This window comes from Cibotium barometz, chromosome 31 (genome assembly GCF_041138505.1).
Source record: "Cibotium barometz isolate CiBa-2024 chromosome 31, ASM4113850v1, whole genome shotgun sequence".
Classification (NCBI taxonomy): Eukaryota; Viridiplantae; Streptophyta; class Polypodiopsida; order Cyatheales; family Cibotiaceae; genus Cibotium; species Cibotium barometz.
Window position 1 is genome coordinate 22,420,995 of NC_141076.1, and position 14,749 is coordinate 22,435,743.

A 14,749-nucleotide genomic window follows, 5' to 3' on the forward strand; every position below is an offset into this window, starting at 1 on the left:
GTTAGACTTATAGACTTACATCTATCTTCTTGATTCTTAAATGCATAGCTTTTTGCTTTCATTGTACTAATATTAATCAATGCATTTTCTTGTTTTCTATTGTAGATCTTGCCTCTTTTGAGCCCAACCCATCTCAATCACTTGAGGTAAGTTCTCAATGCAGGCTCTATTGTTATTTATGCTTTTCTTGTTTGCACCCGTGGTGGGTGCCGAGATTTAGAGTTTGCATAGTCTCAATGCTTATGTATGAGACTATGCTCTATACATAGAGCTCTCTATGCATGAGAGCGTGCCTAAAGAAAGCGCATAAGAGTTATGCATGAGATCTCTATACATAGATCTCATTCATGATGTATAGATCTCACGCACGAGAGCACTATGTATAGCTCAATGCATAATGAGATCTCAATCATGATGCATGGTTTTCATGCATGAGAGCTATGCATAATGAGAGCACTATCTATACCTCAATGCATAGCTTATTTCTCTCATAATTTATGCTCATATTAATCTATGCATTTATTAAGCTCGCATTATGGATAATGGATTAGCCTTAGCATTGCTCTCATACTTACCTCATTTTCTTATTTTGTATTGTAGGTCTCACCTTTTTTAAGCCCAACTCTTCTTAACCACTCGAGGTAAGCTTTTTTGCACCCTTTTATAAATGTTGTATTTCTTATGCATGTGTTAGTTAATATTAAAAAAATTAGGGGGGGTGATTGGGAGAGACTAAATGGGAGAGAGAGAGAAGCAGATTTGTTTCTCTCCCATTCTATCCCCTCCCCCATTTTTTTTCCAAATTTCTCTCATGTGGCTATATGCACGGCCTATGCATGCGACTATGCATGAGGCTATAGCTAGGTGCATAGCAACATGATAGAAATTTGAAACTCCAAATTTCCTTTATTGTAGTGCTGTTGCGGATGCAATTATGTATGCATCCTCTTATAGAGTTTATATGTATATAGACATACATACATACATAGGATGGTTGTTGCAAGCTAAGGGTGCTCAAGTCTCACATCGACTTGAGGTATACTACCTATTAAATTTTATGAATATAGGTGCTTGTTCTGTTTATGGGGTGATGGGACGGGTTTGAGAACCCTTAGCTTATAAAGCACCCTATGTATGTATATATGTACATACATACATATGTAATATATATGTGCACGCGCACACACACACACACACATATATACACATACATACTTCATATATGTATGTATGTATGTATACATACATGCATACATACACACATACATACATACATGTGTGTGTGTATGTATGTATATCTACCTATCTATCTATATGATAGATAGGTAGATACACACACACACACACACACACACACACACACAAGCACACACGTGTGTGTATTTTTGTATACACACACACATGTGTGTGTGTATGTATGTATGTATATATATGTATATGTGTATGTATATATATGTATACAATGAACATACATACATGTATGTATACATATAAATATAAATATCTACATACATACATTTATTTATTTAACTATCTATCTACATACATGTATATATACATATAAATATATATATATATATATATATATATACATACATACATACATACACACATACATACATACATACATACATATGTACATATGTATGTATGTATGTATGTATGTATGTATGGTTATATATCTTACACGCATACACATGTAAGTGCGTACACATGCATGCACGCATGCACACGCATGTACATGCACACACACACAGCCACATGTATGCATACACAAACACATGCATGCATGCTCACCCACACACATATACACATGCATTTGTGTACAAGTATGCAGACATGCACACACACACACACACACACACACACACACACACAGAGCAACAACAATGCATGGAATTGCACATAAATGCTTATTCATACATACACATGAACTTGCGTATGAACTCTTGTAGAGGTGTATAATCAATTGCACATCCATACATACACCAATGTGTTTATTTTTTGACATACCTACATGCATGTGCACCCATAAACACATGAGGGCACGCACGTGCGTGTGAGTGCATGCACACACACACCAAAGAACTTGTATTAAAGGTTGTAAAGGGAAACCTAAAGAAGTTACGTAAGGATTGTAAGCATCTAGAGGTGTTATGGCCCCAAGAAGAAAGACCCTTGAGGAAAAGCACCGAGTTCCTAGCCTTTTGGCCACAACTGAAGTACCCCATCTTCGTTCATGAGTTTTCTCGAGATGAGTATTCACACTTACAACTTGTAGGTGGTGTTGTGTTTTAACGTATGCCACTTTGGTTTAGCATGATTTCATTGAGATTGATTGTCCACAAGCATCTTGCTTATTATGGTCATAAAAGGAGGCATGGAAGCAATAAAATTAGAAAGTGACACTAGATAACCTTTAGCATGTAGATGATGCAATGTGTGTGTGTGTGTGTGTGTGTGTGTGCGAGAGAGAGAGAGAGAGAGAGAGAGAGAGAGAGAGAGAGAGAGAGAGAGAGAGAGAGAGAGAGTTTTAGTGACATCATTTACTCTTTGCTTTCATTATTCTAACAACACACTAGGTTCATAGACAATAGAATCTTAACTTGCAACTATATAAAATATACTACCCAAAATGAAAAATGACGAGAAACTCGAACGCTAGCCTTCATCCATAATGTCCTTGTGTGCTAGACTACACAACCTACAATTGTGGCTATATAGGAAAGATTTAGGTAGTGAGTTGGAAACAAATCACTTGCCGATCATGAAGTCACATTTTCCTATGAGATAGAAAATCTAAAGGAGCCACCATTTGATCAAATAAAGTAAATAATGTGATGACCTTATGATAAACTACAAGAATAAAGTTAATATAAAGAAATGTTTAGAGGTAAGCATGCTTATTGAAGTGATGTGCAAGCTTGAAGACTAAGTCTACAACATGTGTCGAGGATTTGTTTCTTTCAATTGATAATGATCTAGTGAGGCAAGAGAGTAGTTATGATACCATGATTAGCACTCAAAACTACCTTCGCACCAAGTGTTATGACAAGTTAACTCACATTGATATATGTAAGCACCAAGGTACTTCATGACACCAACACTAGTATCAAGATTGCGTGGGTTAGGTTCTTTTCTCTTGAAAGCCTATTCATTGTTGGCAAACGTGGGCCTATACCACCAACTAGAATGTGACCAAACAAATTGTTCTTATGAAATTTAGGTTTGTTTTAATAAACACTTCAATGGTTGCATTATTTGTGAGGGGATGGGGATTGGTAAAAAATAACTAGGCATGAGAAAGCTACACGAGAGGGTGGGAGGAGGAAAGGGAATCCTTAGGTAAAGTGTAGTGATGTGAGGAAAATTTGTTAGTAGGTTGGATGAATTGGTTGTGGAGAATGGGCCCTCCTCGGGGTAGACCTAGCAAATCAAGTAGGTCTATGAGAAGGTTGAGACGTTGTTGTGGAAAAGGTTACCACGAGGAAGGGGGAATACTATAATGTGAGGTAGAATAGATAGGGCAGGGACGCCTGCCATGTTTGTTGCGAAAATAGAAGCGTTTCTTGTCAGGAAACAAAAGAAAATGACGGGACGGGAGAGCACGCATGCGGAGGTGGAGTAGGCAAAAGAAGAAGGGAGGGATGGTCTAGGGACTAGCGAGGCAAAAGGATATTTAGGAGAGGGACGTTGCAACAAAGAGGGTGGGGGCTGTGTGTGTGTGTGTGTGTGTTGGGTTCACAAGCTCGCCATGCCTGCCTCAGCAGGATAGCGCTCGTGAGGGTATGGTATCGTCGCCATGGCAAGCTCGTTGCAACAAAGAGGGTGGGGGCTGTGTGTGTGTGTGTGTGTGTGTGTGTGTGTGTTGGGTTCACAAGCTCGCCATGCCTGCCTCAGCAGGATAGCGCTCGTGAGGGTATGGTATCGTCGCCATGGCATCAAGCTTGGCAATCTCAACTAGTAGATTTGAGCTTCCCTGGCCGTGAAGCAAATAATCTCTAATTGCCGGATGCAGAATCAGTGCAGTCGACCCATCTTGTACGTGTCCCTCCCCAATTGGAAAGCAGTTTAATTGCAGTGATAAATAATCCGGCTAGCTTTAGTAGCAGCTGTCTCTAAACCCTTCGTTAATTCTAGCCTTGGTGCTGTCTCCTTCTAATAAGGTTCCCATGTCAACACTGTCACCTTCCTCCCCTAGCCGCCCCCCCCCCCCTCCCTTTCTCCCGGTCTTGTTGTGAACCCTTCTCAATTCCATCTTTCCTTCCAAACCCCTCCCTCCACTTTTCTGCACAGCTCTCACCATCCACCTTCTCCTCTCCTCCAAGCAACCTGCCAGCGGCAGCAGCTTCTCTTTAACTACCCTGAGACTGCCCTCCCATAATTACTCGCCCTTTCTCCCTCATGATGTTCCCTCGCTCTTGATTAATGGCTACCCGCCATCAGCGTGTGCTTATCCGTCGCAACGTATGACACCAGAATGTGCAGTCTCTTCGACACCCAGACTCTTCATAATAATCCGGATCGGATTACGTTTAACCGTCTGCAACCTCCCTCCGCTTTAGCTTCCAACATTACTGATAACCGCTCCGGCCAGTTGCCGCCTGATTCAGACAAGCTGATAACGTTCCTAGGGGGCGGCGGGGCATCGCAAAGTGGCTGTAGTCAAGGGTGCAGGAGTGAGATTGCCTTCCAGGATCTAGGTCCCTCTGAGCAGAGTATATATTCTAGGCTGTCAAGAACGATGCGGTCTTTAGAGAGCTCCACTGGCTACGATGATGATGATGATGAAAATGAGAAAACCGCAGCCATGGACTCGTCTTCAGAAAATGATGGCGTACAAGAATTAGAGGAGGAGGAGGAAGGTTGCAAGGACTCTGCAATCTGTAACGAGGCGGAAGCCATAGACAGGACGGTGACTAGCAAGAGTTATATGATTGTAGAGGGTATGATAGGGCAATCCAAGCTATGCGCCAGGGGGCATTGGAGGCCTGCCGAAGACGAGAAGCTTAAGGAGCTGGTGGCTCAGTATGGGCCGCAGAACTGGAACCTAATCGCAGAGAAGCTGGAGGGCAGATCAGGTAGACACAGCCAAATTCTTCTGCAGTTTTTTTGCCTTAATTATGTTCACTCAATAATTATTTTACTCCATTTTCTATAACTAGGATAAAGAGACCCAGGTGCTGGTGGATGGCAATTTGAATGTGCAGGTAAGAGTTGCCGCTTGCGCTGGTTTAACCAGCTAGATCCACGAATAAATCGTCGACCGTTTAGCGAAGAGGAGGAAGATCGTTTGCTGGCGGCGCACCATGTCTACGGCAACAAGTGGGCGATGATCGCTCGAATGTTCCCCGGCAGAACCGATAACGCCGTGAAGAACCACTGGCACGTCATCATGGCCAGGCAGTGCCGAGAGCAGTCGCGGGCAGTATTAGCCACATATAGCCGCAGAGTCAGCTCCTGCAAGGGCGCCGCGCCCAGGCGGCCCGATCATCACCACCGCGTCATTAACCAAATCAGTCGAAGACCCACTAGGTTGTTGTTCGGTGCACAGGCTGAGACACCTGCTCCCCGTGCTAGCTGGCTCGAGAGCAATCTAGGAGGCGCCGCTGCGCCTGATCCTGCTTTCAATCCAAGCCCCTACGACGCCTCTGGTCGCAGCAGAAGGCAGGTTGATTCTGGTTTGGGTTTCTATCACACAACCTCAAACGATCGGGAAATTAAGATGGCAATGAAATTTCCACCTCCTGCACACGAGGGTATGCTCTCTCGAGATGATACCTCATATCCGTTTGATATAGTAATATAGTAGGTTTGTCCCTTTTGTATTGATTCGAATTAGTTTCAGCTTTTGTTGATATCAGGTATTTGCCTCGCAGTACCCATGCATCTCTTGATGTCGTTGCTTTACTGTGCTGCAGGATCGAGAGATGATTCAAACATCATCTCCCACAACATGCAGGGCAGGCATAATACAAGGGGCACCTTGGGTAACTCTTGCAGCAATGAACCACAGCACATTGGGTATTGTTCGACACAATCCTTGGCAGGGACTCATCATGAAGAAGCATCATGTTCGCCCCCATGGTGGAGGACGGACGTCCCTAGGGCAGCTTACACGCAAGCAGCTGAGGAGACGTACCGCAAGAGGCCCAAAATGGCGAGCCAATCTGAAAACACTAGTTGGCAAATGGCCAGCAGATCATTGTCAATGGAAGAGACCTTGTTGAGAGAGAAACCCAACACCCGAGACAACAACGTCCTGTCTACCTCTCTACAATCGTGGCAACAACAACCAGATGATACCACATCGGTGCGCTTCTTTGATTTCCTGGGAGTAGGAACATTGTGAGTACCTCTGATTTCCTGGAGGCTCAGCGCTTGTGGCCTTTGATACCCCTTGCTGGTCTCTTATAAATGCAGACACATGTAGAAGACAGCCCTTCAGATTGCAGCTCTGCCATTGCCTGCGTGTACTCGTACTGTATTCCCAGTTTTGCAAGTATATCATCCAGCAGGCAATTAGAAGCTCTAATCATGTAATGAGAACACACTTTACGACATGGCCCTACTAACAATAAGAGCTAATCCAGTTATCGAGACAGGTATCTACCGATCAGTAAGTCTCTCTCTCTCTCTCTCTCTCTCTCTCCATTTATTTTGATGATGCATGGATATGTCACCAAGCTGCATGCAGTCAGTTGACAGTAACCTCTCACTACTACACTGTCCTGAAAGTTGAACGTTCGACCTGGATTTCATAAAGTCAACACTGCGTGTTATTTACGACGTGACGAGCTCATTCTAATTCCTAATTTCACTCCTTTGGTTTCTATCTGAAGATTTGGTTTCTCCTTCATGATTTGTTTTCTATCTGGTGATTTAAATGGTTTCTCCTTAACTGATGATTTGTTCCGTTTCTAGGTGATCCCTCTATATAGTGATTAATCCTCGTGTCAAGCAATATTGTAGGGGTTTAGGGGAGACCCCATGAACTCATATACATAGAGAGATGGAGATGAAGATGATGCCTAGGGGACAAAGACGCACGAACAATTGATGAATATGATTGTTTATTTTGTGTTTTTTTGACTACAATGATATAGGCACATAGCCTGTAGGCTATAGACATTATATGACTACATGATTAGTCATTGATTAAGCTTAGTATGATTAATTTATAATTCATTATAATTAACAAATGATTAATAAGTTTATGTAAGCTTATAAGTATGATTAATTTATACCTTCACATTCCCCCTTTCTTTAGAAGGAAAAACTTTTTCTTTCTTTTTTTGGTTTCATGCTCTTACTTCGTCCCTTAGAGTAAAGTTTGCTTCATGCTCAAATTCCCTCTTATGTATCTTTCCTCGACCTTTTGTGAGCTTTTGTGAGCTTTACCTTTCATGGATCTATGAATATGTACCTAATATGTCTAACACCACCTTTCATAGAACTTTTCCACATCTTTGCAGGTCTCAATGTTCAAACTTCAAGCCCATAAGATTATTCTTATTATCACAAACTTCAAACCCATAAGAATCAAAGCATTATTCTTATTATCATCCATATCATCACTATTGTTGACAAAAAGAATTGGCTTACATCCTTCCCCTCCTTTGTTGTTTTTTGTTGTAGGCTTTCTTCTAGCATCTTAAGCATATGGTTCCATATTGTTGCGTGGGTGGTGAATAAAAATTTGTAAGGTGTTACTTGATGAAGGCATTAGTAGTTGATCATATTTAATGTACGTGTGAAGAACACCTTATGAAAGTTTATTCACACTAACTTTAAAAAAAAATCTTTAATATATTAAGATTTAAAAGAACTTGCCAATAACGTGATAGCCCAAATGGTGAAGGTCTTTGCCTAGGACCAGGAGGTCCTAGGTTCAAAATCCCACAAGGTTCTCCTCGGTAGCATCACGTACAGGTGAGCACCTATGGGCGGTGAAAAACAACAACTATGGGAGAACAGGAGAACCTTGGTGGGCGTAAGGCTAGTTGGGGGGGGAAGAGCTTATCTTCCCTTTCTTGATTTGAGTTGATGGAAATTAAAGATGTATCTCTTTAGGACCAGGAGGTCCTAGGTTCAAAATCCCACAAGGTTCTCCTCGGTAACATCACGTACAGGTGAGTGCCTATGGGCGGTGAAAAACAACAACTATGGGAGAACAGGAGAACCTTGGGCGTAAGTCTAGTTGGGGGGGGGGAAGAGCTTATCTTCCCTTTCTTGATTTGAGTTGATGGAAATTAAAGATGTATCTCTTGTTTTTCTTCAAAAAAATGTTAGCACTGTTTAAGAAACAAACATGTTGTGCTTCGATCTTCTTCTTTCAAGGACTTGAGGGCTTAAACGCGTTGTTTAAGAATCCTAAATTGTTATGTGCAAAGGACTCTTTTTGGAGCAATTAGAAGTAATGACATTGAGTTAAAAGTTTGCAATGTGTAGATGGACTAGTTGACATTTGATCTTCTTCTCTTTAATGTAGGCTCTTATTGAAAGCTCTAATTATACCATGCATTGGTTTTAGAGAGACTTCCATGAGAGAGATGGAGATAAAGATGATGCACAACTTGCTTGGGTAGCTGGCACTTGGTTTCTTCGGCGGTTGGGATTATTTTAAAATCTTGCACACGACATGAATGCATGCATCATTTTTTTACCTCGATAGAATAATAAAAGGATCAAATTTTTTTTGTTTCTCCAAATTTAAAAGTATAAGGCATCATAAGTACACCTACCTCCACGTTAAATTTTGAGAGTAGCAATATTTTTCAAGGTGATTTTTTGAGGTGATCACACGTAAATTATTGAGTTAGCTTGGCACAAACTCTTAGAACATGAGCATGGTATAATCATTATATATCTTTTTAATTACATCCATGTGTATTATGTGCATGTACTTATGAGTGAAGAAAAAAGACCACGCACAAGGTATGGTGGGGAGGTCCCCTTAAAAAATTATGGCACAAGCCTTGTGCCATTACATCAAACCCCGTCCACCTCCACAAAGGTTTGAGGAGGTGTGGGGAAAGCAATAGTGGAGGGCAGTGTCAATAATCAACATAGGGGGGTCCATAGTCAACACGAGGAGGTGCTCATGGCTACAAGGCAAGAAAAGTGTTGCTCATAAAGATGCTATACAATTTATGTGGAGACTCATGAGTGTGTACGTGATGACGCTTTACCAACAAGTGCAGTTAGAGTATTGGGGTGTGCAGGAGGTCTAGGGATGGTGTGCCTTCGGTTTGCTTTTTGCATAAAGGAGGGGTTTATGAGCTACAAACTTTGTCTAGTGCACAAGCATCATGCAAGAGAGGGGGGTGGTTGTATAGGTTATAGGTTTGGAGATATAGGCACCACATAAGATGTATGAAAGAACAAGAGAGGCTCTATTTTCAATGCAAAAGAATAAGAGAGAGAAGCTATATTTTTTACATTCGATCATAAGAGAAAAAACTTTCATTTTTTAATGGAAATATTGTTGCCATGTGGCTCCGTGTAGTGTCATGTGGCTCAATGTAGTGTCATACTTTTTTTTAACCTTCCTATGCTACCCAAGTAAATATGTGATAGACTACTCTAGCAAGGTGGCCACCATTTGTTGTAATAAGAGGATATTATTAGCCCTATTAAGGTAGTAATCATTGTGTTATGAGATAGATTATTGATAAAGTGACCACCATCGTTTGGTGTAAAGAGGACAATATTAGATCTATTAATGTAGTAGTCATTATGCTACATAAGAATAAGCTTTAGGACTCTTGTACATGCTAAGACTTAATCTTGACAACTCCCATTTGTGTATACATCTCCATATCCATCTCTCTCTCTCTCTCTCTCTCTCTCTCTCTCTCTCTCTCTCTCTCAGTACAACCATGCTTTTAGGTTACAAATTAGTCGTCAAGGAGCGACAAAGACAAGCCTTGCAAAGACATTCGACCATCAAAACTTACACCTCTTCCCATGTGCAAAGGGATGTGCTAGCACATGCACCCATGGTTGCCTTCTCCCATATTGTATTACATTAACCACATCTACGCATCCCCATTGTCCACCATCATTGTTCTAGTGCCATATCATCATTGGTCTTCATACTACCCTCAATTCGTGTAGCTCATAGGTATTTTTGTAGGTTTATTATTACCCTATGCTTCATGCCCTGCCCAGCACACCTAACATATTAGCACACACCACCCTATAAAGACCTCATTACCCTTAAGCTAATGCATGGTTAGTTTTCTCCTTATCACATAAGAAAATAGGCCTTCTCCATGTCAGAGTCTATCTCATCCTTTCTAGGTCGGGTATAATAATAGCATTTCCACTTTTTGCCTATGGTAACAACCACTCCTTTATCGCGATGACACAATAAACCGACCCCCTTGTTCTCATGCCTAAGCTTTGTCGCATCCATTACCACTTCACCTTACCACTTAGCATCGAGTCAACTCACAAGGAAACTAGTCAGTTACAAGGTTATGGAGGCCCTAGCAATAGCTAAAGTGACACTATAGGCCCCCTGTAAAGTGTCGGTAAGAATGTCATATCTAACATGTCGCCATAGCAACTTTCCTAGTAGCGACACTTTTTATGTCTCTTGGTAATATTATTTAAGTGAATCCTTTATAATATAATACCATTTAGTGAGTTGTTTTTAGTGACTCAAATTATGTTGCTAACTGACTCACTAGATTCAATTGTGTCGCCTAATTGACTCACTAGATTCAATTGTGTTGCTAAGCAACTCGCTAGATTTAATCATGCATTATTTTATTATCATCGATGACGTAGCTTGCATTTCTTGTCTCTCTCTCTCACACACACACACACACACACATACACACACACACACACACACACACACACACACACACACACACTCACACTCACACTCACACACTCACACTCACACTCACACTCACACACACACACACACACACACACACACACACACACACACACACACAATCATCTCTCTCTATTACTCCTCTCTCTCTCTCTCTCTCTCTCTCTCTCTCTCTCTCTCTCTCTCTCTCTCTCATATATATATCTATATATATCACTTAGACAATATATCATCTTGCTCTCTCTTTCTCACACACAATCATTTCTCACTCTCTCATAAATATATCATCATGTTCAAGATAGGACGTATGTACATGCATGTATTCATTGTGTAGTCAAATGCTCTCATTATTTTTAATGATTCCTCTCCATGGAGGTTGGCTTATGATTCTTATAAATTTCATGTACTTAATTGGTTTTAAATGTTAAAATTTTATTAAAGTACATGTAAATATACATTTTTTTTATAAGAGTTTGTCAATACAAATGATAGAATGTACTTACACAACAGAATTAATAAAAAGGCATAATGGCAAGACCACACTAATTGTGTGTATATATATATAAATGAAGATAAAGTATACAACATCCATCCATGGTAGGTGACCAAAGTTTTTTAAAGAAGAAGTAATGTAGGATGCTGATTGTACAAAGACATTAATGGATACATCATCATGAAAGAATAGACTACAAAAACTACCCGGAGCAGGCTACAACCAAAATAGGCCTCATCTCACTAATCTAATAATCCTCCTCATCGAGCTACAATACATGCGATCCTCCCTGTCGTCACCACCTCTAACACTGTGCTCTTTATGATGTTCAAGGGAAGGTAACGTCTAACCTCGTGCAATGAATCATATACAAATCAAACACTTGTTACTACATAATTATTTGATTACCACATTACTATGATCAAAGAATAATCACATTATAAGCAATATTGTGTTATTTGACTGCATACCTCTAGGACAAGCTCCCCTTTTATGTCATGAGAGCTATGTCGGTAGACACTCGTACCCATGATGTGTTACATCTCGAATCTCATTAGCCATAGGAGCACGAGCATAATCTTTAATATGTAGTTTTTTGAACAATACATGACTTGTTGATTTTTATAAAGATGACTTTATTTTAGTACTAAGTATATATATAAACTAGGGAGAACGATTGTTGTACTTACAAATTTTGCAATCAAGACATGTTTTCCACCCTTGTTGAGGCGGGTGACAACACCTCTCCTCAGTCTCTCCCCCACCTCTCCTCACTCTCTCCTTCTTCGCTCACTACTAATGTGTCCATCTCTTAACCTCATCTCTCATTTGACTCCATGTGTCGGTCAGTGAGTTTAAGAGGACGTGTGATGTTCTTCTTCTTTCGAGGCTCCCTCCTACATTTTTTAATAGACATGATTAAGTTGTGAGAGTTAGACCAGTATGTCAATTAAAGAAACTTTAAAATTATGATTTCAAAAAACAAACTTAAAATTAAAACAAGTAATATGGGTCACTTTCATAATGACATTTAATTCAGATGTAATGTGATGCAATTAGAGAGTTCTTAATGTTGTGGTTTTAATTTATGTTTGTGTGAGAGAAAGACATATATAAATAAATTGTTTTAATTGTTCTCCTCTTTGAGCATGCAGGCTGATAATGACCCTAATGTGTATGTGCAACACCTGCCTTCATTCAATCTAGTTCCTATGAAATAAGTACCATTATATCCTGCACCACCTCCTAGGGTGAGGCTTCATCTTTAACACCGAAAGCATGTTGTCCATCTGACTTCGATGATCAATGGAGATTTCAATGAGCATCATCTTTATCTGACTCTGATGATGATTAGACAAGATTTCAGAACATGAGAATATGCTATTGTGTGGACTGCAGGCATCTTGTTCAACATGGGCCATGTTTATACGCAACACGAGTTTGAAAGAGGCTTTTGTGTGGATACTCTAACACACCTTCAACCTTGGATGACTTTATATATTTGCTTACTCTTTATTTGATGTTAATTAAAAATTCATGGCTTTTTTTCTCACACTACTTGTTTAACATGCAAGTTACATCACATAACGGAGCTCCCGACAGCATCACATAACGGAGCTCCCGACAGCATCACATAACGGAGCTCCCGACAGCTCAAACTCCTCCCATAACTAACCCTTTAACAAACTTTGATGTAAACTTAAGGTCCTAATAAATTGTACCACCACTTTAATTATAAATTGGTCTATTATATTTAAACTTTAAAGTTTGACTCTTGTACTACCTCGCATTATCACGCCTATGTGTGACTAACTTGTACATCTCTCTTGTAATTATCTTTTTTGATGCCACCTCCGAACTGTGCAAGCACTTTCTTTTTCTCCCCCCCCCCCAGATCTTGTTTCTTACATTAAAAGCAATCATTTTGTTATAATATAGCTATAACACAAGATTATTAGATAAAGAATCCTAGATCTAAATTTTAAATAAAATATACTTACATCCATGAAATATGCACGTGTGCAACACGTAGAGCGACACCAACTCTCGTAATCGTGCAAAACCAATGATTAGACTATGTAGTCACATGACCCATAAAAGCATGCAAAATGTCAAATGAAGATCTTGGGGCTTGTTACCATCATACTCCTAATAGAATGGAGTCTAAGAGTGCTTGGAATAGACTCACAATCATGGGATGTGAGATCAATTGTGCTACCAACCATACACCAAAAATGCCTCCTCACAACCCTTCACAAAACTAGCATCATAGTAGGGAAATGAAGATGCTGCACTCCCTACTAAATACTGACCACACAAATCCACCACCTGGGTTACACTTCGTAATATGTATGCATCGTGTCGAATATGGTAACAACAAAGAGCACATTTAACACACACTCCCGCTCCATCATGCTCTTCCCATCCCCTAATCTTAAAGAAGCTCCAAATGATCTCAATGCTTGTTTGATAGTGCCACTTATAAAGTCGATAGAATTGTAGTCCTCTCTTAAACTACACATCACCACATCTATCTGACCACACACATCGTTGTCATCAAGTAATACCACACTCTCTCGAGAAATAATTGTGGAGAGAGAAGCAATGCTGCACAAAGTGTGCATCATGCAAGCGATAATCACTTGATGTAGAAGTGGTACTCCTTAATGATAATGCACAAGTCCGAGGTGCTTGCCACTCCATCCACATCAAACTCTGCATGGTGACTAATGTGCACCATGATCATAATCTGATGGGGGGTGAGCAAAGGGCAGGGTTGCAAATTAAGCAATACTTTCATAGAGGATAAAATTAATTTCCATAGAGGATGATGTTAATTTTATAATTAATAAATCTAAATTTTTTAGAAAAAAACCGTTACCTTCTCAGAGAAGTAGTACTTTGATTGAATCTCCTAGCATGGTGTAAATGTGTAGTTCTTCTGCAAAATCTACTATAGAGATAACTATACCCAAAGGAAACTCTAGCAGACATGCTCGAAAATGTCGGTCCTTCCACTTGGTAATATGTGAGTGTCGTATGTATGGATACACTTGCTCCCTAAAAGTGCATGCCTATACTACACATGCTGTATAATGCTCCACAAGTTGTAATCTCCTATACTTTCCACCACCTTGTAGCAAAACATACTCATGGCACTGCCATCAGACCAACTCCACCTCACTAGCATCCTAATCCACCATCTCTAGCCTCATCATGTGGTGCAAGAACCCCCCACACAAGCGAACTGATGATAAAGGACATCCACGTCTGGGGCACACAATATTAAGTGGATGAAATCTCAAGGGCTACGAGGAAGTTGGGTATGCCCACTAAGAGAACGGAAAACATCATAAAAGAGCTAAAACTCCATGTGGTGTGACAACAATATGTCATGCTGACAT

At 40.3% G+C, this 14,749-nt stretch overlaps 1 protein-coding gene across 1 annotated transcript; it reads left to right on the forward strand.

The window, feature by feature from the left end:
• Positions 1-3,878: 3,878 nt before the first annotated feature.
• Positions 3,879-6,600, forward strand: LOC147620626 (uncharacterized). The gene is made up of 4 exons (XM_086824875.1): positions 3,879-5,081; positions 5,211-5,759; positions 5,922-6,313; positions 6,424-6,600. The coding sequence occupies exons 1-4, from the start codon at positions 4,481-4,483 to the stop codon at positions 6,541-6,543; spliced, it is 1,662 nt and encodes a 553-aa protein (XP_086681001.1). The 5' UTR covers positions 3,879-4,480; the 3' UTR covers positions 6,544-6,600.
• Positions 6,601-14,749: the final 8,149 nt, after the last annotated feature.

Bases quoted from the DNA above. Each gene is read 5' to 3' on its own strand.
- LOC147620626 (XM_086824875.1), top strand. From the start codon at position 4,481: ATGTGCAGTCTCTTCGACACCCAGACTCTTCATAATAATCCGGATCGG. The intron at 5,760-5,921 runs GTATGCTCTCTC...ACTGTGCTGCAG, and splicing joins TCCACCTCCTGCACACGAGG to GATCGAGAGATGATTCAAAC. The intron at 6,314-6,423 runs GTGCGCTTCTTT...TTATAAATGCAG, and splicing joins AACCAGATGATACCACATCG to ACACATGTAGAAGACAGCCC.